Genomic DNA, 25,595 nt, shown 5'->3' on the forward strand with positions numbered 1-25,595 from the left:
GGATGACGAGGAAGGTGGAGAGGGAGTGTGCGGTCTCTGGAGTTAGGGGGCTGACTCAAGGACAAGAGGAGACAACAGATCAGGGTTGATATTCTAAATGAATACCAAGAGAGAGGGAGGGAATGATATAGGGACACAGAGAGGATGAGTGAGGAAAATATAGAGATAAACGGTAACCATGTCAAGGCTTGGACTTTTTACAGTGCTTTTCACAGTGCTGTGTGTGTGTGTGTGTGTGTGTGTGTGTGTGTGTGTGTGTGTGTGTGTGTGTGTGTGTGTGTGTGTGTGTGTGTGTTATTGCTAGTTATGCCAACAGTGGGGTCGCTCATTACCGATGGGAACCCCTGATGAAATGCAGCTGTCAATCAAGCCGGGAGCGGGAAACCTGGCCGGCTTCAGGTTATAAACACACACCGGTTATACAAATGTAAAATATCTTTATTTAAAAATGAGGCAACAACAAACACACAGCCAAGGTTTCATAATTAAGTGGTGTTTTGTCAGTGAACAGACACATAAAAAAAACATCTACAATAACAAATATTAACACATCTATAAAAACTATTTTTTTTCACAGGAATTGTTTATCTTCGAGATGTGGGCAGCGAGATTCACACCTCTGGAGGATATGGACTGATGAAATAAGGTCCTCCACTACAGGGAACATACGCACCAGACTGTACAGTCATCACGCCTTGATAAAGTGTTGACTCTGCATCCCTGGGATCAAGTCCCCGCACCCTAAAGTCCTTCATATGCTCACCAAATTAGGAGGAGAAAAAAGTGCAAAAAGACAGGGTGGAGAGAACGGGGGAGAAACAGGCGAAGAACGAGATGTCCAACTTAAGCATCGGCGTAAGCACTTGCCTTATCACCCTCAGGGCTACGTAGCGGGCGAGAGAGAGACACAGAGTTTGTGCGATAGAGAGGGGGAGAGAGTGAATAGCTGGGCAGTGTAAATTAGCTTGGCGCTAAAGGGCCCCCCACTTGTCTGACAGATAGAGTGCGCCAGGCGCTAACACAGATGTCGAGGGCTAGTGTGCCAACGTGGCGCCGGCCGCAAGGTGAGTGAGCGGCCCGGCGAGCTAGCCGGCGGCGCTCAGCTTGCAGCAAATATTAGCTCTGCCACCGCCGCCACCGCCGCGAGGCTAAGCTAACGCCTGGCCACGGACCCGCCGGCCCCCCCGTCGAGAAGTCTGGAGAAGAACAGAGAGAGGGATTGAGAGAGAGAGCGAGAGAGAGCACAAGAGGTAGAGAGAGAGTGAGAGAGAGCGAAAGAGGTAGAGAGAGAGTGAATGGGGGAAGAGAGAGAGGGAGAAAGAGAGAGAGAAAGAAATAGAGAGAGCTAAAGCAAGAGAGGGAGAGAGCGATAGAGAGAGGGGAGGGAGAATGCGAGCGGGCACAAGAGAAATAGATAGGGATAAAGCAAGAGGGAGACAGAGAGAGCTAAAGCAGGAGAGAGAGAGAGAGGGAGAGATAGAGAGAGCTAGAGCTAGAGAGAGAGGGAGAGAGATAGAGAGGGAGAGGATGACAGTTTCCTCCCGCCTCAGCCCGGGGAGTCAGGCGTTTTCGCTGACTGGTGTAGCGAGCGCGGCGAGCTCTTCTGTCAGCACTTTCCTCTCCTTCATCTTCACACGCACTGCCTCCATTAGCTGGCCAGCAGAGGGGATCTGCAGGGGAGGGAGGGAGGAGGGACGGGGGGAGAGAGACATGGACGGGGAGAGCAAGAGGATGGAGGTTATAGGCGATTCGGAAAAAAGTAAAAGTACACAAAATCCCACTACTGCTAGGAAACAACCCAGTACTACAACAAAAAGAAACCCACAATGGTAACACCAAAGCTATTGGTAAGACACAAGGCCGTTCTCGGACCCCAGACAGATCGATAGACGGTGTGTTTGCTGCTGTTCCTAAGCGAGAAAAGGGTTTCTCAGCGTCGGTCCGACGGCCTGGCGAAGAAACGTTTGAGGGACTGTGTGTGTGTTTTTCCAAAGCTACCCCCACAGAACACAACACGGAGGAGAGCAGGTGTTAGGGAGGGTTAGCTCTGAAGCTGCCTGGCTGTTTTAATCCAGCCGCTTCTTTGGAGTCGGATGAGAAACACGGACCAAAACAAACAGCCCTCCGACGACTGGAGGCTGGAGGAGCAGCACTGAGGAGAGCCCACCGCCCCTCTGAGCACGGGATGGGCTGGTTGGATTTTCGACTGGTCGGTTAGGGGGGATCAGAGACTAGTGATGGGCGAATCAACCATGCACAGCACATTCTTTTGGCCGATCGAGGGAGTAAACGGGTAAGTTAAATCTGATACCAGTCAGATGGGAGATCTTCACTTCCCAGACTAAACACTGCCTCATACATGTATATCTGAAAGGCCACAGGAACAACGTTTTCCTGTGTGTGTGTGTATACAAAAAGGCATTCACATGACACAACAGAATGTGCATGCATGTCGTGTGTGTACGTGTTTTATGTGTGTGTTGGCGTGTTTGTTTGTGTGTGTGTGTGTGTGTGAGTAAGGAAAACAGTCCCACCAGTGCAGGGCGCATCAAACACACGCATCCTTTGGGAGATCAACACCACAGTATCTGCTGAGAAATCTCTCTCCCTGCACACTCTGGAGAGATGAGGCTCTCACACACACACACACTCTAATCATGTAACTCCAGCTACTAACTACTAAGCAAACAAACTGAAATGGAGACAGAGCCACAGCACTGAGACAGCAGCATCTGGTTCATTAAGGCTGTGAAGATGTGTACGTGGTGAAACGTACAGGTGTATAGGAACCTGTGGTGGAATAGGGTTTCTTACGACAACAACAACAACAACAACAACAACGTGTTTGGACACTCTGGTCACCAGTCAGCAATTGTATTGATCGCTGTGTGCGACTGAGGTAAAACCTTGCTTGATAAAAGTTATTGATATGACACACACACACACACACACACACAAACTCAACCCAGAAATATCTGCAATGCAAATAACCACAACAGAGTCACAGTGATAGAGAGAGAAGGAGAAAGATAAAAAGAGATGGATCGAGACGGAGAGAGAGAGAGAATGAATGACTCTCTCCACTCCCCCTGCAGGGCCGTCTGCGCTGCGCTGTGATACAGCTGCTCCACCGGCTCCCCTGAGTACCGGGCGCTAGCGCCTTGTGCGCTAACAATATGCTACAGCCTGTTAAGCTAGTACCCCTTGTCCCCTTCGGCTTCTACCCCCCACCCCTCAACCTAGCTCTAGCGTTGGTGCTAAGCAATGCAATCTCTGTTTGGCGGGAGTCCCTGTCCCCTTGGGCGGTGCTACGGTAGCTTACATTAAGCTAGGCTAACGCAGAGCCATTACTATTCAACAGGCCCTGCAGAGCGGCACTTCTGTCTGGCGCACGGGCCTCTTGCTAACGCTAATGGACTGGCATGGGGAGCTGCTGACAGCCTGGGAGAGAGAGAGAGAGAGAGAGAGAGAGAGAGAGAGAGAGAGAAAGAGAGAGACAGAGAGAATAAAGACAAGGAGAGCTAGGGTGAAATTAAGATAAAGAGATGAAGATAGAGAGATGGAGAGAGAGAGTTAGAGAGAGAAAGGTAGAGAGAGAGATGATGAGACAGAGAGAGGGATGAGAGGGATGTAGAGAGAGGGATAGAAAGAGGGAGAGAATGGTGAGAAAGAGAAAGCGTGTGCGCTTGCGTCTGGGTGTGTGGCTGGATCTGTGTGTCTGTGTGTCTGCATGTGTTTGTGTGTGTGTGTCTGCATGTGTCTGTACGTGTGTGTGTGTGTGTGTGTGTGTGCGTGCATACAAAAAGGTGCCTGGTAAGGGGGTCTAGGAAACAAAATGTATTTTTATGAGCCAATTAAATGGCCCGGGTATTCAAGGGCCCCGGGCGCACCTGGAGGCCAGGCTGGGCTCGTCTGTTGAACCACCCCGGTGACCGTTGTCAGGTAATGGCCTCACACAAACACCACCAAACACTTCTTAAAAGACCCATCATTCCCTTGCTTCGGCGTTGTACCGCTTCAGACGGAGAAGTGTGATTGTTTTGAAGGGCGGCCATTTGGCGAGAAGGTAAGAAAAAGAGAAGGAATCCAGAGAGAAAGCACACAGCCATCGTCAAAAGAGCCACCTAGTGAAAAATAGTTTGAGGTGTTTCAGCCCTCCCTCACAACGATACAGCACAAGTCATCACCCTTTAGTGGAAACACAACACAAGTCATCACCCTTTAGTGGAGATTATTAATAGGGTTGTATTTATAGGGTTTGTGTTTCCCGGTTTGAGGTTAACTCTCGTTATTATACAACCATTACAAACGGGGTTGTATGGGATGTAGGATTAATTGCCAGCTACACGATTCCAGGTGAAGCTCTGCACTCATTTTCAAGACATGCGATTGAGAAAAACGTAAAAAATTAAAATTATTCATTTATTTTTACGCATCCAAACATTCAGGAAGGCAAGACATTGAAAATATCGGGGGATTTTCAGTGAAACTTGCCCTCAAAGTTATATCTTGAAGACTTTTGCAAATAATCTATTTACCCACCTGGACTAGTTTGGATTATAGCAGGCAGCCAACGAGTCATATCACCCCTCATATCGATGAGGGATGACCTTTTTTTTGCACAGGCATGCAGAAGGAATAGCAAAGTGGATTCCATCATTGGTAACGCAAAAGTGTTCTTAACAAGTTAGTTTTCTCATTAGGTAAACTAAGTTAATTTGTAATTTTAATCCCTTTTCCTATCCCAGTAGATCCTTGCCACCTAGTTACACCGATGCCTGAATCACCTGATTTAACCGCTATAATAACCATGTCCCCTTGCAGACAACGCCGTCTCCGATCTAGGCCAGCGCTCAAGGTAAGGCAGTAGTTACACTCAGTTCTCATGATCACAGGGGAACCGACAAAAGCCTTTTCTGATCTTTGATCTTCCTACTTTTTGTTTGAAAATCAAATTCATATCGACCGGGGGGAATAATAAAAAACAACAGCCGCGTGTTCTAAGGAGAAGCACAAAGGCACCCTGGTAAAAAAGCCTTGCATTTGATTAGTTCCTCATAATGAATATGTCACATTTGCAAAAGGAGGGCCCAGGTAAGTATCTCCCAAGCACTGATAAGCTTGTTCTCTCTCTCTCTACCTCCTCAGTAATTACCTAGCAGGGCTGCAGTGATGCAGATCCCCTCTCTCTCCTTCCTTTCAGGCCACTAGAGACTGATATGAAAGGGAATTGGACACTTGGGGCCGTGGATATTGTAATTAAAATAAAAAAAATGCTCTCCTATTCTTGATATGTTGTTTGGGAAACTCCAGGTCTGTGTGTTCGGATCTGTGTGTGTGTGTGTTTGGATCTGTGTGTGTGTGTGTGTGTGTGTGTGTGTGTGCGTGCGTGCGTGCGTGTGTGTGTCTGACCTAAATACACTGCAGATTAAACAGAGGAACACCAGGTCTTTGTCTTCTGCTCATTAGGTGTGGAGGACAAGGTGATCAACGTAGAGGAGCAGGGGATGTTAAACACACATTCACACACAGACACACACACAAGCCCTGGTTTAACGTGCATGTATGACTTCAACACCTTCACCTTTATGAACGCATTGTGTTCCTCCCAATACCAAATCAAATGAGTGTCGGTCGCTTGTTCTTTTGTGTGTATGTGTGACTACATATGTCAGTCTGGTCCAATCATGTTTTTTGTGTGTTTTTCATTAAATGGATCAATCTGTTTATCAAATCGAAAACCGTTGATGACACCTGATGATACATATGAAAGTATATTAAACCTGTGTGTGCCATCTCCATCCAAATAACAAATTATACAAAGTCTTTATAATAATTATCATACAACAGGGCTTGAACTAAACATGACCTGCGACCTCTATCATAAAAAACAAATGTGTGTGTGCTGGATGACATTGATGGGGGCATTTCCAGCCGCGTCTACCTCACCATGTCACCTGTTCATTTTGGAGCTGTCCTCCTTCATCTTTCATTCTCTTTCTGGGCTCACATCTCAAGGCAGCCGCCCAGTGTGCTCCCCCCCAGACACACAAACACACAGTAGCGGACAGACACACACACACACCAGACATACAGACACACACATTAGCAGACAGACACACACACACACACACACACGGACAGACACACACACACACACATTAGCAGACACGCACGCACGCACGCACACATACACAATGTTCTTTTGCTGTGGGTGTGTGTGTTTCTGCGTTTGTTTGTGTCAATGTAATGATTAATTCATTCATACAAGCTTAGCATACACACACTCACAGCACAGAAAAAGGTAGCGTTAAAAGCTAAATGAGATATTTGGATATTTGTGACAAGTGTAAATAATACAGAGGCTGGGTCTGAATGAGCCCTGTGAAAAACTCTCAGGGGGACCAGCACACACCTTCCCCCCACCACACCACCCACATATTTACAGTACAAAGGCTCAGTGTGGGTCCCCTGTAGACACACACACACACACACGCACGCACAAATTATAACACATTATCTCAGACAAACTCACACACATGCAAAGACACACAGTCTTAAACACAGGCACAATCAGACACACAAACACACACACACACACACACACACACACACACACGCACAGACACACTTGCCCACAGACATCCACACACAAAGAGACAGACACACGCATGCCAAAACACACACACACAACAAACACACACAGAAAAGAAAGGGAAGAGGAGAGCGTGACTGATTTAATTAGCCTAATCATTAAATGGGGCTTAATTAGAGTCACTTTCCTTCACAGGAAGGAGAGGGGACTCCAAGCCACTGCTGCTTGTCATTACAGCAGAATAATGAGGCAGCGCACGTGTGTGTGAGTGTGTGTGTGTGTGTGTGTGTGTGTGCGTGTGTGCGTGCGCGTATGTGTTGGCACGCTGAGGGGCCCCTCAGCGTGCCAACACATACGCGCACGCACACACGCACACACGCACACACACACACACACACACACACACACACAGGAGGAGCGCCAGACAAAAGGAGAGCGTTCTCTCGGCGCGCTGCAGAGCCTTTGATGTGTCTTAATTCCCGCCGTCACCAGTCGTGGCGCCGCTCCTGCAGAACGCGTTAATACGGCCCCAAAGTGGCGCCCGAGAGGGGCCCGACCGACGCCACGCGGCCCCCAACACACAAAACGCAGCGCAGCTCGCTCTCCTCTCCAGGAACCGTGCGCTGTGTACGGTGGTGCCGTGCTGTTGTGAGTGGAAGGGTGGGGGGGGGGGGGGAAGAGAGTGTAGGGCTCTCTTACATGATGTGAATGTAAATGCAGGGTAGTGTAGTGGCTCCGGGGGTTGGATGCCTGCATGTCTGCGGCGCTACCTTTAAGCATCCTTGAGCAAGACGTACTAACCGCCCCCCCCCCCCCCCCCCCCCCTCCCGACCTAGCTGCTTCCTTAATGACCTGTATCTGAGTCCGCTGTAAGTGGCTTTGGATAAAGGGCTGCTGAATGGTTACATAGCAAACAGCAGCTCAAGGTCTCGGGAAAAAAAAAAGGCAGTTGTCCTTCCGGGCCTCTCTGAGCGAAGAGCCGCTGAAGGCCGAGGCTGTGAGAGAGGGGTCATGTGTTTGTAGTGTATACCCAAGTGCCCATCGTAAGGCAATTTGTGTTCCCTAAGTACCCACTGTGATCGCCGGTGAACAGTTCCCCCCGGAGCGAGAAGACCAACAACATGACAAGGAGAATGACAATAACGACAAGGAGAATCAATACGAATCAATACACTTGTTTGACTAAGAATTTGGCCAAGCAATATATGAAACATGGAACGGTTTCCCCTGCCTTCCTCGATTCTTACCGCTAAATCCATGGAACTGAAAGTAGCCCTCTCTCTCCACCTCTCTCTCCTCCTCCCTCCTCCTCCTTCTTTCTCTCCCTTTCTCTCTACTCCCCTCTCTCTCTCCCTTTCTCCTCCTCCCTCTCTCCCTCTCTATCCCCCTCTCTCCCTCCCTCTCTCTCTCCCTCTCTCCTCCTCCCTCTCTCTCCCTCCCTCTCACTCTCTCTCCCTCCCTCTCTCTATCCCCCTCTCTCTCTCTCCTTCTCTCTCTCCCTCCCTCTTTCTCCCTCTCTATCCCCCTCTCTTTCCCTCCCTCTCTCTCCCTCCCTCCCTCTCTCTCCCTCTCTCTCTCTCTACTCCTCTCTCTATCCCCCTCTCTCCCTCCCTCTCTCCTCCTCCCTCTCTAGTCACGCACCCGGTTCCAGGCGTACGGCGTCCCGATGCGGACGCCAGGCTGCGGGGTTATCAGAAGGCGTGCTCCGCAGCCAGGGAGACATCAGCGTTATGTCCGGGCTCTGGTGACGGACCTGCCGCTGATCACACGCAAGCTGGCTCTCCCTGGGGGGTCGTTCCGGCCCCTTCATCTGAAAGACCTCGCTCCTCCTCCACCACCACCCACACAGCGCTCCCTACACCTCAGTAAAACTCAAGCCATTGTCCTCTCATAAAAACAAGCCAACACACTCAATGACTTCTTAAATGTTATTGTGCCGTCGTGAGACTCGAGTTCACTGTCCGTGTGTGTGTGTGTGTGTGTGTGTTAGTGTGTGAAGATAAATTGAGTTAAAAAAATGATCGAGAGGGGAATCTCGTGTTTATAGGTGTGTGTGTGTGTGAGTGTGAACACCTAGGTCTCATCCTCTGTTCATTATTGGCTAGCAGGAGAAGCCAGTCATTTCCCTGTCTTCATAAAGAGCAGCCCATTAAATCCTACCTCCAGTCAATAATTAGGACTCCACAAATAAACCAAAGGCAATTAAATCAATGCTTCCCCGGCCCCGCTGCCGGACCCTGTGGCCCCGCGTGGACACTCCATCTTCCCCACTAGCCTGCACACACACACACACACACACACACACACACACACACACACACACACACACACACACACACACACACACAGAGACACACAAACACATAGCCACACTCAAGTGTGCATACACTCACACAAACACACAACAGCCACAGGCAAGTATGCACGAGTTTGTCCATACTGACATGCACACATCCACACACACACACACACACACACACACACACACACACACACACACTCAGACACACGCGTTTGTCCTGCTGAATGATGAGATGGCCCAGTGTGTCCCTGGGCGGGGGTCCTAGAGCGTTGTGATGGCGGTAGGGCTGTCTCTCTGCTGGGAGAGCTAGCCGGTGATTTCATTATCTCGACCAGAGGAGCTCAGAGTTACAGCGGCCATGAAGCCAATGTTTCATTTGGTTGTGAGTGGACACTGGGGGGCCGGCCGGGGATTTTAGCGCCCCCGGACCCCCCCAGGTGGATCACTGACGCTGCTCCGCAGGTAAGGGGGCGCGTTAAATCAAACTCACACACCAGCGCTCAGACACACACATACACACATGCAATAATTGCTTAGACACAAATAGATACACACACACACAGACACACACACAACAATATAAGCACACGGACAAAGACACAAACACATGCACACACACAGAGTATAAGCACACAATACTATACACACACACTGAATACGACACACATATTTAGCACACACAGATACACACACACACACACATACACACACACACACACCTCATATGTCTCACATCCAGGCACCATTTGGTTGCGTGGTACCCTCCGTCAGCCTGCCCTCCTGTCTGGCCGCTAACTAGCGTGCGGTGGCGGAGGTCTCTGCTTGTTATGTCAACAGGACAGCGATGCTGACAGGGACAGTGCTGGGAGGCCGGGGGTGGACGGCAGGGCGGCGGGCTGACTGACGGCTGAGCTATTGACAGGGCCACTGAGATAATAAAGTGCTGTCCCTCTGGCAGCTCCATTAGGATCACACATGGTGACAGCAGTGTAGTGGCTCCACAGAGGGGCACACACACACACACACACACACACACACACACACACGCACACGTCGTCTCAGTGACAGCTAGTCAGTCATGGCCATGGATCTCTCTCTCTCCCCCTCTCCCACTCTCTCCCTCATCTTTTCTCACAGTCTATTTCTGTCACGGGCAGTCTTTAGCTGCGGCAGACACTGCATGTGTGTGTGTTTGTACCAATGCCCGTGAGGGCCTGCATCACATCATGATTAGGAGTGTGCGTTATTAGTGTCACACGGGGGCTGACAGGCCAGGCGGTTTCTCTCCACACATGTTCTGCATGGTGAGGCCTTCTGCCGATACGATGACAGGGGACAACCAATGGGAAGGGGGGGGCTTAACTCTCTACTCACTAGGGCTCCCTGGGGCCCTAGTGAGTGGGGCCCTTGAACTCGCTACCTGTTCCGTCTGTGGCGCCGTGGTTGAGGAGAGGGTTGCGTTAGAGCGCAGACCCTTGACCGGTGACAATCGGCGCTGCCCACCCCCCCAGGGGGCTCCCTAGCCTGTCGTACGAACGTACGCTACAGACCCGACCTGTTGCTGTGGAGATCAACAACTTGTACAAGATCAGATCAAAGTAATTAGTAATAAAAATATGTGGGACATGTAGGGCACGACACAGCTTAGAAACGCGCAGAGCAAGAATTGCCCATTTTGGGCTGTTCCACTCAAACAATCTGCATTCACGTCTGCTGCATTATTGCAGCTCTTTAAATAAGTCTTATTTGTATATATGTGCCGATGAAATGCAGAAGCCATGATTACCAACACAACACAAAATAATTCCCCTCATCGCGGCGGTTAGCGTATCGTGTTGGCGTCATCCTCAGACGGTGTCAAAATGACCCCCGTGGTCACAAACAAACAAACAAAACAACAAACAGCCGCATGTCTTCTCTCCCAGCACAGGACACCTCACACCTGGTGTGTGTGTTTGATCGCTCCTGGAGAACAACAGGATAAATATATAAATAAAGCCCAGAGGAGGCAGGCGAACAAGAGTGTGGGCGGGAGCAGGCAGCAGCAGGCAGCAGCAGCAGCCCTGGTTGTGACATGTTCCTTTACACCAGAGGTACGAGACAAGGCCGACAGACAGCGGAGAAGAAGAAAAACAAACCACCACCAGCAGAAAAAAAAAAGAGAGAAACAGACGTGATCAAGGCGGGAAAAAGTCCAGGGGGTGTGGGTGGAGGGAGAGGGGAGAGGAGGGGAGAGGGGAGGTCTGGCTGTCCCAACGGTCCCTTGTTGCAAACCAGGGGCTAGTCTCAGCCTTGTCATCCTCCACTCCTCTCTCCTCCTTAACCACCACCCCCCCCCATCCCCTAACCCTTCTCTGCCCACTGAAAAACGTCGATAGCAGGCTGCCGGTGGCGGGGTCTCTGGTGGATGCTAGCTCATTCTCCCGACATCGACAGGCCCCCGCCCAATCAATATTTAGTTCCCCACTAACAAGCTGCCTCAGGGTCTGAGAGAGAGAGAGGCAGGGGAGAGAGAGAGAGAGAGGCAGGGGAGAGAGAGGCAGGGGAGAGAGAGGGAGGGAAAGAGAGAGGCAGGGGAGAGAGAGGGAGAGCGGCAGGGGAGAGAGAGGCAGAGAAAGAGAGAGGCAGGGGAGAGAGAGGGAGAGAGAGAGAGGGTGAGAATGAGAGATGGAAAAAAAGGAAGAAATAAAGAAAGAAAGAGAGAGAGGGAGAGAGAGAGCGAGAGAGAGAGATAGAGAGCGAGAGAACTGGGACCCAAGAGCTGTCCAGCTAGAAGCGAAAAACATGGATTGAGTGTGTGTGTGTGTGTGTGTGTGTGTGTGTGTAGGAGGGGCAGAGGGGTTGGAGAGGTCAGGAGTAGATCTGGGAAAGAGAACAGAGTCTGGTGTGTGTCGCTGTGCGGAGGCGACGCATGAGTGCCCGCGGCATGCGCTGACAAGACAATCACACACACACACACACTCAATCACACACATCACAATGAGCACGTCCTTGACAGCACTTCAGCAGGGCTTCAGGAATCCACTCACAGATGAGTGGCCGTGCACACGCGCGCGGACTCGCTAAACTCCGGAGCAGACGGAATGCGCACCAACACACACTGCTGTCTGCGGCAGCTCTGTGAACACGCCTGTTGTATTCAGGCTTTTGGAGGCAGAGACGCAGAAATACATTTTAATCCGTCTGCAAAAATGTTGGTAGTGGTTTGCTATATTTGGTTGCGAAAGTACTGGGGGAAGTTAAACTAGTAGGGTGTTTTATTCTGAATCCAAACCCAGACGTCCGCATCCTGCCTGTAGGCATCATGGTGAGACTCCCTCCCCCAACCTGCTCCTTAATCAGATGTATCCAACGTAATGAGATGTAAGGCCCTTTGGATAAATGCTTCTGCTAAATGAATAAATACAGAATAGATCTCGCATAATCAACAAGTAAGTTTCTTGATAGAAAGTGCGACAGGTTTTTCTATTCAGCATTATTTTTACAGTGTGAGCTTCAAAAGATGGTTAGAACAAATAACAAGAAGACTATAATCCGGGACAAGAAGTATTTTTTGTTCATACAAGCTGTACAGCAGTGGTACAAATGCATGTGTTGCTTATTTCTTTCGTTATCAGTGCGAGATTGGGCGTCCATCTTGTAACGTCAATAGTATCAGCAGCTCAAAACAATACAAATAAAGATAGCACTGATTTCTTTGGACAGGATGGTGAAGACAGACAGAGAGTTTGATGGACAGAGGGAAAGGCGTCTAGCATTTGGCCACCGGAGGGAATCAAACCTGGTGCATACACGGTAAACACACTAGCTAGGTATTAGCAACCAAGCCCTCCAAACTCCTGGTAATATCAACCAGCCAGGGCGCACGATGGGTAGGAGGCCTGAGCTGGGATAAGGAGAGCTCTGAATGGTCTAGTGAGGGAGAGCCCTTACCTTCTGCTGGAGGATGTGGTGCAGGTGTTGTAGCCAATCCTCGTCTGGTATTTCCACACTGGGCTCGGTCTCCTCCTGAACACGAGAACACACGGACAACATTAAACCAAAAACGATTCAGACGAACACGTGAACAGAGAGAAATGCCTTTTACTTAACACTGGACCAGCTGAAATTCAGGATCAAGCGTTATCAGGGAGAGAGGGTTTGTGTGAGCTGTTTGTCTGACAGCCAAAAGGTTATGGGTTCGAAGCCCAATGTCTGCAGTCTACCTGTAGGCATCCTTGAGCCTAATCCCTACTTGCTTATGTATTGAGTATCTACATTATATAATGCGTTAAAGAACATCCATGCAGGTTGCTTTTGATAGAATAGCAAAATGAATATGTTCATGAATGAATATATTGTCAATTCTGATCATCATCCTAGGCTTGTTCTTTGGGGTCGCGTGGGGTGCACAACATTCTGGGACACACTCAAAAAATCCTCATGACATCAGCTTCACTTGTCTTGCAATAGACATGGTGACTTTTATACAAGAAGACATCACAGTTATGGTAACTTAGTAAGCCTTCTCAGTTAAAGACTATTTTACCATTTCAAATTCACTGACAGTGACTTCAGTTGGTCGGTGCCCTGATTATAATAATACCCAAAAGCCTGTTCTCTAATGAAATGACTCATTCATAAATGATGTAGCCTCTGCCCTCTCTGTTCTCCACTGGTCTCCTGCTCCAGGGAGAAGCACAGCAGCCCGGACCTTGGGAAAACTCTCTGGAGGGTTCCTTAGTGGCGGTGTGTATGTGTGTGTGCTACACTCATGTATAAACCTGGTGCAAGAGTAGCCTTGTTAATGCTAATGAAGAGGGCAACAGTGATACAGTGTGGCTATGTAAGCCCCCCGCGCTAATGAATCGACCCTCTCTCTCTCTCTCTCTCTCGCGTGTTGCTGCTCTGCACGATGTCGCACGCCCTGCTCTGCCTCCCAGGGACAGCCAATTTTTAGATGCAGATTCTGTGTGTGTGTGTGTGTGTGTGTGTGTGTGTGTGTGTGTCGTCTGCGATCCTCAATTGGGGTCCAGTTGTGTTAGCACCATTGCTAATTTCCATCTCTTCCTCATTAGCAACTCCCGGCCAAAGAGTTAGGAAAGAGAGAGAGAGAGAGAGAGAGAGAGAGAGAGAGAGAGAGAGAGAGAGAGAGACGGACAGACAGACAGACAGACAGACAGACAGAGAGAGAGAGAGGAGAGGGGGGCTTAGGGAGAGCAATAAGGGAGGTGGGCAGAGAAAGGGAGAAGGAGAGGCAGAAAGGAGCACAGAGAGGGCAGCAAGTGAAAGATTGTGAAAGAGAGATTTGGAGAAAGAGAAAGGCGAGAGAGGAAGGGAGAGAAAAGGGAATGACAAAGTGAGAGAGGGACTGAGAGTAAAGGATGGATAAAATAAGAGCGGGTGAGAGTTAACGAGAAGGAAAGGGAGAGGAGGGTGGGTCTGATGGTGAGTTTTCCCTTTAGACTCCCTGTAGACAGAGGAGGGTCGTCTGGAGGAAGCACTTGATCAAAGAGAGAAAGCAGTTGGGAGGTAGGAATATAGGGAGAGAGAGAGAAAGAGAGAGAGAGAGCAGTAGGGAGGTAGGAATATAGGGAGAGAGAGAGAGAGAGAGAGAGAGAGAGAGAGCAGTAGGGAGGTAGGAATATAGGGAGAGAGAGAATGAGAGAGAGGGGTAGGGAGGGAGAGACAGAGACAGAGAAGACGGGAGGGAGAGCAAAAGAGAGAGGGAGGAAGGGAGAAAAAACAAGAGAGAGAGCGAGAGACCGAGAGGAAAGGCGAGAGAGCCGACGGAGGGCTTGTTGCTTCCGTTGGCAGAGGCGGTAACAACACACTTGACCCTCTGTCCATCATGAGCAGCTCACTGCAGAACAAACCCTGCACGGCAATTATGGTCATAATATCACTCCACAACACGCTGCCCACTGAGCCCGCGGCCGCTCACTCGCTCTCTGCCTCCCTCCCCTTGTTCTCTTGCAGAATTATAAAGACTATCGTACAGACACTTGTACACACAACAAGTGCATCACAGTTTATTCACCCAGGACTGATTGCCTGAACTACCTGTGTGTGTGTGTGTGTGTGTGTGTGTGTGCGCGCGTGTGTGTGTGTGTGTTTGGTACACGTTTGCATTTAAGGGTCAAGTATGTTTAAAGTACATTTTCCTATTTTGGTTAGCTTTGAAAAACATCTAGAGGAACAGGTTGAATTTCTGAGTGCTTCTGTTTACAGCCGGACCAGGATATATAAGCCTTATATCTCCATTTTAGCCTGAATGGACACGACACTAAAACCACACAAGAGAACCAGTATGCTTGGACTTCACTTCCAACCAACCATAGTATATGCGTTTGATTTCATGAACATAAATATGACGAATACAAGAGCCAAACATAATTCCTGCTTGACACACAATGGAACCTATGCATTAATGTTTTCACTAAACAAGTTGAATTTCAGTATACAGTCTTCCTCTCTTTTTTTTGAGTGGAAAGGATCCAAAATGTATACGTAAACTGAATTGAGCATTTGACCATAACAATTGTATATCAATCCCAAGTATTCAAATAAAGTGATCCGACGCCCATTGCTCCACTCCCAGCTGTCTTCCGCGGCGCTGGCCTCTCCCAGCAGGGCCGCGCGGTTCACTGATAACTTGTTTGGCCAGAAGAACAACAGCTTTTCTTCTAGTTAACTTCTGTCCCCCCAGCGGGCTTGCGCTCTGGATATACACAAGCACACACACACACACACATGCATACTCCATGTAACCCATGATGCATTCGTGGGATTTTTCAATTAACATATGCTGTGACTGGCCTTTTGGTTTTCTCCTCCACACCCACACGCTTACGTGGGTGTGCGTGTCTTAAATAGATGGCTTTCTAGCGGAAAATGTCTGTCGGGTTTGCCGATCCTGTCAGCTGAATTTAGAACAATGGGGTTTGCTGCTCCACATAAGGCACTCATAACTCTCACATCTGACTGACGGTTATCCACTTGTCTTATAAGTGAAACTTGGAGAAACATTTTTTTTACACAAATGTTTTTCACACAACACCAACACCAACACCAGGTATTTATAGCGTGTGGCATTGCAGGAGACCGAAAACCCGCTGAAATACACTAAATTTAAGTGTGGTCGCCTGTGGGGGGGTGGGGCTGATCTTTAATTAAGACACAATCACTCACATGAGAGCCCAAGACCCCGGCGGCCATTAGCCACGCTATTCAGTGGGAGGAGGAGGAGGAGGAGACGGAGGAGGAGGTGGTGAAGGTTGAAGGAGAACACGGTAAAGGTTAAGAGTTTTCAGCCTCCATAAGAGGGACCTTTTGTCTGGTGAGAGAGCGTGCCCTGTCATTGGCAGGGTGTGGCCGGTGTGGCAGCAAGCGGGGGGCTCAAATTGGTTTCAAGCGTGAGTAAGTGCCCGGTGGGCCGGCTCCCCTCGTGTGATGGATGGGGGGCGTTCCCGCGGGGGTGTGGAGGGAGGCTGATTGTAACGCCGGCCCGCTAATTGGCGCCGAGGCTAGAAATTGATCTATAGTGGAGTCCACCGTAGAAAAACCTACCAAGTCGGAAAGTATAAAAAGAAGAAAAAGAGAGAAAAAAACGGACATTTTGAAAAGTTTTCCCTTCGACGTGAAAGTGTTATTTGCGAGGCGTCCAACAGGTTTGTATTTTCAGATACACTCATCGTGAACGGGGTTGTTGAAACCCGAAGAAGCATGGTGTCTTCCAACCTACCACTGCTATCTTCGTTCACAGGCCGTTAGATCTAGTTTTCAGATCCCCATTACAAACCAAACTCCTTGTCTCGGCCGGTGGCTGCTTGCTCATCCACAATGTATCATCAATAAGAGAAGACCCGGGAAACAAGGGAACATCCATTGCAACCACGGTCAAACGCTTACCCATCATTAACCTTAACTCTCGCACTGACAATAAGTATATCCATAGGCTCCCAGCTGACGTCTCAACCGTCGGCTTGGTGAAACTCACGCGTTTACCACAACAGACAGTAGACCACATTCTTAACGTTGGTTAGCAGGAAGGGGGGGGGGAGGGGGTGCAGGGAGCAATCAATAGTATATCTTGAGTTGAGCCACGGATAAACGCTGGGTAAACTGGCGTGTGTATGTGCTAGCGCTAAGGGGCAGTGTATGTGGTCGGCTTCGACGCCCTCCCTTCGCTCTGTGACGTCTACCTGGTCGCCGTCCAACATGTCAGCCAGGTCGCGCTCGGACATGTTGAGGATGGAGGCAGCGATGGACTTGGCTCTGATCATGGACTTGGCCGCGGGGGCACCACTCGCCGCGTTGGCCTCCTCGCGCCTCCTCCGGCTCCTCTTCCTCCTGCTCCTCGTCTCCATCAGCTGCTGCTTGACCTCCTGGACATCTCGGAGCATCTCGCCGGCCAGCGCCTGCAGGGAGGGAGGACGAAGGAGGAGGAGGAGGAAGAGGAAGAGGAGAAAAGAGGAGAGAGGGATAAAAAGGATGAAAAAGAAAGAGAAAACGTCCAGCAGAACAAATGGAAGATAGCTGCGGTGGGCAGAGGAATAAATTCAATTGATCTAAAAACGTGCCAGAGAGGCCTGGTCCATTATGGAGGAATATTGAGTCTGACACTCTCTCTCTGGTTTTTCCTTCCATTCCCTAATCCAATATTTTGGACTTCAGGCTCAAAAGTATTAAATAAATACCAAAAAAATAAAGAAACACAAATATTGCCCCTTTGATTGAACGCTCAGGGAATGCATCTTAACAATATCAAACACACACCAAAAAATAAAAATAGTATATCCACAGGATTGATGGAGGATGGCGCATGTGAGAAAGAGAGAGAGAGAGAGAGAGAGACAGAGACAGAGAGAGAGAGCGAGACAGAGAGAGAGCGAGAGAGAGAGAGAGAGAGAGAGAGAGAGAGAGAGAGAGAGTGAGTGACAGAGAGACACACACACACACACAGATAGAGAGGGCTGGCTGGAGATGCGAAGCCATTCATTTATTTATTTGCTTCTTCTGACTGTCTCGTGGTGCAACGGGGGCAGCATAACACTGTAAATAATTAAGCCACGCGAGCAGCCGCTGCAAATGGCGCCCATGTGCAGGGCGATGAAGGCGCGCGGCGGGCCCGGGACGGCGCGGCGGTCGGCCGCTAAATGGGAGTTTGCTCTAAATACAGGGAGACAATTAAATGTTAAAGCTGCCACTGTACGCCGCGAAAGTCAATAAAGTAAACTCCCCTTTGTTTCATTTTGAGCTTATTGATCGAGGCAATAATCTTCCGTATCATTCCCCTGTAAGCCTGCAGGAAAGAAAAAAGGCTGACCTTGGACTAGTCGCTCTCCGGAGAGAAAGAGAGAGAGAAAGAGAGAGAGGGGGAGAGAGAGAGAGAGAGAGAGAGAGAGAGAGAGAGAGAGAGAGAGAGAGAGAGAGAGAGAGAGAGAGAGAGAGAGAGAACTTGTAGCGCGTACACACACATCGACACACATTTAAACACAGGCAACAAAACATCAATGGCACAACCCAGTCCATTTCAATACACAAAGTAAAGTAAGGTGCGGCTTGTAATTCCCCAAATTATCCCACAACACACGCACACACACACACAGACTCACATGGGCATTGCAGAAACAAATGATTACCACAAGTGGGTATATTGGTGTAATGGGGGAGAAAACATCTTTATTCCTGCGGTTGGCTCTGCGCAGGTAAGCCAGCTTCTGTCTCTGAGGAAAGGCTATATGACTGACGGAAGGCCAACGCCTGGTTATTAGTATCCATGAAGCAACAGCACAGAAGAATAGAGATCATAACTATTAGATTCAGGAGCGACTTTTCTAAAGAGGACACATCTAAACACTTTCTTAGAACAGGGATGATGAGGTTGTAGCCTGATGTCTCAACTCAACGCTGTGCTAACCCAATAAGCCAAATGCATGTTTTGGTCGGTAGGACTTTATCATCCTATCTACAAAAACGAAATACACCTATAAATGATACAAACAAAATAAATAAAATGAAGAATGCGTGATCTCCGAAGCCCCTTTTGCCAAGCCTATCTAAGGACCCCACGGCCCATTAGCCAGCCATTGGACTTCTTTACAGCCTAATAGATATTCACTGTCACCATGCAAAGGGTTACATTCAATTGACCTAAACCCTGCATGTGGGATAATCCAGAAGGAGATTAGGGCTGCATTCACTATCACTCGCTCTCAGCCTTGAGACACTCAACACCCTAGGTGAGCGAATAAGGCCTTGTGTGTGTGTGTGTGTGTGTGTGTGTGTGTGTGTGTGTGTGTGTCTGTGCGCGCAAATTAGGAGCTCTTAGCTCATCAAGGCCTTGTTTGACAATCACAGTATTTCCAAGGGATGCTTCAGAATGGAGGGGGATTAGTGTGCTCAGATGGAGATCAAATGAGGAAGCCCTTTTTAATAACAAGCTAGCACTGGCTTCACACGGCGGGACACACAAGCCTACAAGCCTGCACACCCACACACACACACACACACACACACACACACACACACACACACACGCACACACACACAGAGACACGCACAGACACACACGCAGACACACACACAACAAGGCTGAAATAGTCCCTTTCTAATAATGGAAACAAACAGGTTATGGAGGAACTTCATTCACAAATTGAATTAACCCATGTAGTTATTTTTCAAAATTCCCAATGAGATTACAGACCTGTAAAAATAAAACATTTGTTCTCTGCACTACTTAGCACAGCCACTGTGCAGAGTAATGATGTCAATAAAAATTCAATTTCATCGGACAAACAACAAGAACACCGTCGGAGGCTTAGCCACGGCTCATTGTAGAGTGTGTGTCTCAGAGTGTGTGTGTGTTTGTTGCAGTAGTCCTGCTATTCATGAGGACTGTTTAGCAGTTCAACTACAGTGCCTAAAGCCCCCGGGCGTGCAGGGAAGGGGGGGGCCAAAAGGGTTTCGCTTGGCGCACCATAAAGAAACTCCACCAGCACCACCAGAGACACAAAGGAACACACACACAAACAATACCGACACACAAACACACACACACACACACATACAAATCCAAAGACACACACACTCTCTCGCACACACACTCTAACACACAAACACACACACAGCCACACAGACACACACCCGTGCAGAGACACAGAAAGACACAGCCCTGCGGTAGTGATCAATACATGACAAGAGTAAATCTCCTCTGGACGTGGGGTGGACCAATCAGAGGCCTCTGTGTTCTTATGTGGGATCACAGGAGCCAGAGGGGAAACAACAATGATGTGAAGCCTGAACAACAGCACAGCGACCCCGCCAGCCTGGGGTTATGGGAAACAACAGCTGAGGAAAGGAAACATTTGTTATGTTTGGAAATGTATGCATATGTATGGATTTATGTATTTATGTGTGTGTGTGTACATGGGCAACAGCTGTAGATATGAACGTATAATGTGGTTGATTTCTTACTGTGTGTAGCGGTATGCGTATTGATGCATTTAATCATGGCTTGTGGGCTGGTGGCTACGATTATGTACATAGAAATAATCGCATCAAGGGAAAATCGTTTGAGTGAAAATTCTCTTTTCAACCAACAATAAGATCGTCTGTGTTTAGAGTGAACCTCAGCAGAGGGGAGGCCGCGCATGCCCACCACACACCCTGGACATGTCTCGGACAAGACGTTAAACCTATGATGAATGCTGCCGATATCAGCCGATAAAAAACTGTTGGCGTTCAGCAGGAGGACGGACTCCTCCTGCTGAAAGCCATGTCGCAACTCAGCAGAGCCCACCGTTCAGCCTTTATCAGGCACTGGCAGACGTGCATACAGACACACGCACATGCAGACACGCACACACACTGGAGGTGGAAGGGACTGGTGGATTAGGTCTGGAAGATGGAGACAGCAAAGCCTTGTCCCACCAGGCCTACAGTATGCTGACTGCAGTCCCCTGCATCCCCCCTGCATAACCTCTAGCATACCATACACACACGCACACAATCCCAGGTACAAAGTCACACCAACAACCCCACTATGTGCACTTGGGAAGGCACGCACTTCGGTATACTGCAAACTAAATAGAATTAAGTGTTTAATTTAATTGTCTGCGGTCCCACTGGTAAATTGGGGGGGGGGGGGGGGGGAGTACATTGTAATTACATTTTGGGGGAAAAAAAGCGTGTTTGATGCGCATTGTCACTTTCATAGTTGAACGTATATTCCATCTCATCCAAAATGGTCCACTCCCAGTGACTCCCCCGCCTGCCTGCGGTGGTGGTTTGGTCTGTGGTGAGTGGTAAGTGGTGAGCACAATCCATCTCCTTATCTAGCCAGGGACCGTATCCTGGATAATATCACGCTTTGAGTGAGTAAATCAAGCAGATCCTGTTTTCTTATCTGTGAAAGTGTGTGTTGCTGACTGTGGGGGGCAGCAGTACGCCTCTCTGAGGCAGTCAACATCTTCCCGCTGTTGATGATCATCGCAATCTCTTGTTTTGCATCTTTTTTTACTTGCTTGTCCTTCCTTTTGTTTCGTTGAGCGTTAGAATGTGGTAATGTACTGATCATGCACACAGGTTTTATTAGTGATTTCGCAACACAGTGCCATTACAACTCTACCCTTTTAAAGTTTTTTAAATAAAGACACTAGCAAGAAATAAAACAATAAGTATTATGGTGAAATTTCAATTTGATAGTGACAAGAATTAACCATTTAAAACACAGATTTCTGCTCAATAGAAAACAAAAATCAAAGGAAAAAAAAACGGCCTTCCAATATACTATATTTTATTTATACTTTAATTGTACTGATACTTAAAGCTCTTTACTTTTACACAGTGTAAGTGCAGTATTCAGGCCAGCTCGACAGATCAATCAACCAAAACTTGATTCAGACATCGCTTTTCATGCAAACCTCCAATATCTATTTTCAGCATTACGACAGACCAAGACGTAAAGATGAATTAATATAATTCTATACCTGGTACAGAAAACACACCACCCAGGACCCCTGCCTGACCTTTTCAAATCCCCCAGCCCCTCCCTGGTTACCTTGACGAAGGCGTGGAGCTGCTCCATCTGGGAGGACGCCAGGCCCAGCCGTCTCTGCAGAACATCCAGGGCCTGGGAGCTCTGCTGGGTCAGGCCCTCCATCTGCCTGGTGGCAGTCTGCTCCAGCTGGGCCAGGGAGCGCTGCCCCGCCCCTACCTGGGCCTGCAGGGTCTCCAGGAGGCGCTCCTGAGAAGGAGAGACGCGCAGGTAAACACGGCGGAGAGCCGTCTCCTGGTGCTCTCCAGGCAAGGCGAGCAGAGTGTATTTATATAGTACCCTTCAAACACAAAAGCCACTGAGAGTGCTGCACAGATGCAGCAGGCATCCCATTTTAAAGACTGAACGTCAACAAAGGGCTTACAAAGGACAATCGATTTAAAGACAATAATTTATAGGAGAAATAATAATGTAAAGTATAAGAAGGTTAAGGAATACAATATGCACAGCCATTACATATATTTTTTTAACAAAAGGCTGCGGCAAATAGAAAAGTAGTTTTGATGCCTTTCGTTAAGCTGGAAAGGTCAAAGTTCAACGTAGGCTTAGAGTAAGGGTTGTATTACTACATCTGAGCAGATTCATTAGGGGCCAGAATATCGTCCTCAACGGGTCACTCTTAATGTTTTACAGGGATAGGGCTATGTTACACAACGGGACCGGTCTCATTAGAGGGCGGTGTGTGTGTGTGTGTTTCTGTGTGTGTGTGTGTGTGTGTGTCTGTGTACCTTTCTCTCCAGCTCCTCTCTGAGCTTGGTGCAGGAGGTCTCGTGCTGGCTCTTCTCCGAGGTGGCCACACTCAGCCTCCTCTTCAGAGACTCGATGAAGGTCTTCCTATTGTTGGCCTCCTCAGATTGGCTCTTCACCTGGGGGGGGAGGGGGAGACGTCGGAGGTGTAAGATGCAAGCAGGGTTATAGACTTAAGTCCATTTTATCATTTAGTCCATTTTATCCAAATCGTGTTCATCCAACGCTTTTATGCAAAGCGATGTACTGGTGAGGCTGAGAATAATTAGTTTCTATTAGCATCTTGGACAGTATCTTACTACTATAATAGCAGGCCTGTCGCACCAGTTACTCAAGTTACTCAAGTGCGCATGTGCCAAGCGCGAACGCATATATACACCGCAAGCACGCACATGCGCACGAACATACACGGAAACGCACACACATGCGCACACACCGCACGTCAACATAAAGGCAGCGACACATACATGGAAGCGCGCACACACACACACGCACAGGTAAGATGTTTAACGGCTCCGCCATCGGCACACGCGCAGGTTAGAACGCACGCAAGCACGCACATGTGCACAAACATACACGGAAATGCACACACATGCACACACACACACACAAGCACGCGCACACACCGCACGTCAACATAAAGGCAGCGACACATACACGGAAGCGCGCACACACACACACACAAACACACACGCACCGGTAAGATGTTTAACGGCTCCGCGATCGGCACACGCGCAGTAAAGAACACACACACGCGCGCGCACAACGCAGCGACACTTGCCCAGGTAAGACGTTATGTTTTTAAACATAACGGCTCCGCCGTCGACAAACTCCCCAGGTAAGACGTTCTGTCTATAGACTAAATAAATTGCGATAAAATAAGGGAAGAGACAATTTCTCACCTTGACAAGCAACGGCAGGTCGTTCATTTTGTAATATAAAAACCGTTAAATTCAAACATCGCGCCGACCGGCATATCAACGCACAAGTGACTTGATGTAAAATGGTAAATGGACTGCATTTATATAGCGCTTTTCCTGTAACCAGTGGCCACCCAAAGCGCTTTACAATATTGCCTCACAATCACCCATTCACACACCGACGGCGGAGTCCGCCATGCAAAGGTGACAGCCAGCTCGTAGGGAGCAGTTAGGGTTAGGTGCCTTGCTCAGGGACACCTCGACACTGAGCTAGGAGGAGCTGGGGATTGAACTAGCAACTTTGCGGTTAACAGCCAACCCGCTCTACCTCCTGAGCTAGTGCCCCCGATCTTAAAGAGACAGTGTCCCTATAACACAACGAAAACAGGTCAATAACACAGTAGGCTATGGTGCATTATGTCTGTAGAGTCCACCACAAGACTACACTTTACTCCCCTCCTTGAGCCTCCCGAAATGTCTAGACACTTTGTTGCTCAAATTTAATATTACTCTCTACCTTGAGCCTCCCGAAATGTGTTGCGATATTGATATCCCCCTTCTCCCCTGCGGACTGTTTTAGTTGTTTTATTTTTCTTAGGTTTTGTGTGCATGCTATGTGTGACTGTAGGCTACTACTGCCTGTCTTGGCCAGGACACTGGAAGAGATATTTAATCTCAATGGTTAATATTATTTTCAACTAACCAATAGTAGTTGCCTTGCATCTTAAAATGTCAATGCACTTATCAGCCCTGAATAACAGTAAAAGCTATTTAATATTTGATTTGCATGCATAGTATACTACAGTTTCCATTGGACAACTACCCCTGGTAATTACAACTAGTCAGGCGCGCGTGAAAACTAGTAAATTATAATACTATTAAAGAGAAAAGCGAAGAAAAAACGAATTCCATCATGTACTGTGCTGTAACAGATAAAATGTGAATCTGTAAAAATCCCCAAAAGGCAAGCAGATAGACATTGATATCACCCTCTGTCATTTGTTTTTACTACAATTCCCTGTTATGGGTAAAATGCAGAGTAAGGCTCAATGATTGTGGAACATCTACGACATCGGAGGAACCACAAGGCCATCTGCTGAGCCGTTCCAGCTGCTCCAACAGCATCCCCTACCGCTGCTGCCGTAACTCTAACCTTCCTCTCCAGATCCTCCACCTGGCCACGGCGGCTCCCCTCCCCATCCTGGAGCACCTTCAGCCTGGTGCGGAGGTCCTCCACCAGCTGCCGCTTCATCCCCACGTCCCGCTCCGAGTGGCTCGCCCTGGGGCCGAGGGGTGGGGGGGGGGGGGGGGGACAGGGGGTTGGAGGGGATAATGAGTGACACAGAGATCAATGTCATGGATATGTGTGTGTGTTTCTGTGGGGGAGGGTGATTGTGTGTGCGTGTGTGTTAGGTGTGTGCCTGTGTTGGGGAAAAATAAACTGCATAAAAGGTCTCCTGTCACGCACACACATGGTGGCTTTCCAGCTCATTTGTTTAACACAGAGAGTGAGATTGAGAGTGTGAGAGAGAGAGAGAGAGAGAGAGAGAGAGAGAGAGAGAGAGAGAGAGAGAGTGGAACATGAGGGCTGGCATGCACCAGTGTCCCTGTGCTGGGTATCAGGCATGACAGCTCATTATGACAACTAAATACACTGGCATGCTGTCTGAGGGGGTCGGGTGATGGCTGCGTGCTGGAGGAGGAGAGGTGAGGGTTGGGGAGAGAGGCTGGCGCACGGCTAATTTCCAGTCTCCAGTGACAAACAGCAGTCTTAATGTGTGGTGACACGGGTTGGCTGCGCGCAATTACACGCCATTTTTTAACCGTTTTCTCTTCTTTTTGTGCTAATGGGTAAGGCCCACTCGCTTGGTATGAAAAACGTTGGCAGGGTGGTACAGAGTTACGTTTGAAAGGCTGATCAACTATCTTCTATTAGAATGGGAGTAAACCTTCTCAGGGGGTTGGACCTTACTATGCTTACTGCAGTGTTGC

General features: G+C 48.7%; 1 protein-coding gene across 1 annotated transcript; it reads right to left on the reverse strand.

The window, feature by feature from the left end:
* Positions 1–1,544: 1,544 nt before the first annotated feature.
* cntln (centlein, centrosomal protein) lies at positions 1,545–24,874 on the reverse strand. Its single transcript, XM_079730825.1, has 6 exons — positions 24,757–24,874; positions 22,665–22,802; positions 21,940–22,125; positions 17,081–17,296; positions 12,831–12,905; positions 1,545–1,670 (listed from the first exon to the last, which is right to left on the reverse strand). Exons 1-6 carry the CDS (start codon positions 24,853–24,855, stop codon positions 1,560–1,562), a joined length of 825 nt encoding a protein of 274 aa, XP_079586951.1. The 5' UTR covers positions 24,856–24,874; the 3' UTR covers positions 1,545–1,559.
* Between the last annotated feature and the right edge of the window lie 721 nt (positions 24,875–25,595).

This window comes from Pollachius pollachius, assembly GCF_949987615.1.
Source record: "Pollachius pollachius genome assembly, chromosome: 2".
Lineage (NCBI taxonomy): Eukaryota > Metazoa > Chordata > Actinopteri > Gadiformes > Gadidae > Pollachius > Pollachius pollachius.

Bases quoted from the DNA above. Each gene is read 5' to 3' on its own strand.
- cntln (XM_079730825.1), bottom strand. From the start codon at position 24,855: ATGAAGCGGCAGCTGGTGGAGGACCTCCGCACCAGGCTGAAGGTGCTC. The intron at 22,126-22,664 runs GTACACAGACAC...TCTCCTTCTCAG, and splicing joins GAGAGGAGCTGGAGAGAAAG to GAGCGCCTCCTGGAGACCCT. The intron at 1,671-12,830 runs GTAAGGGCTCTC...CCTCCCCTGCAG, and splicing joins ACCACATCCTCCAGCAGAAG to ATCCCCTCTGCTGGCCAGCT.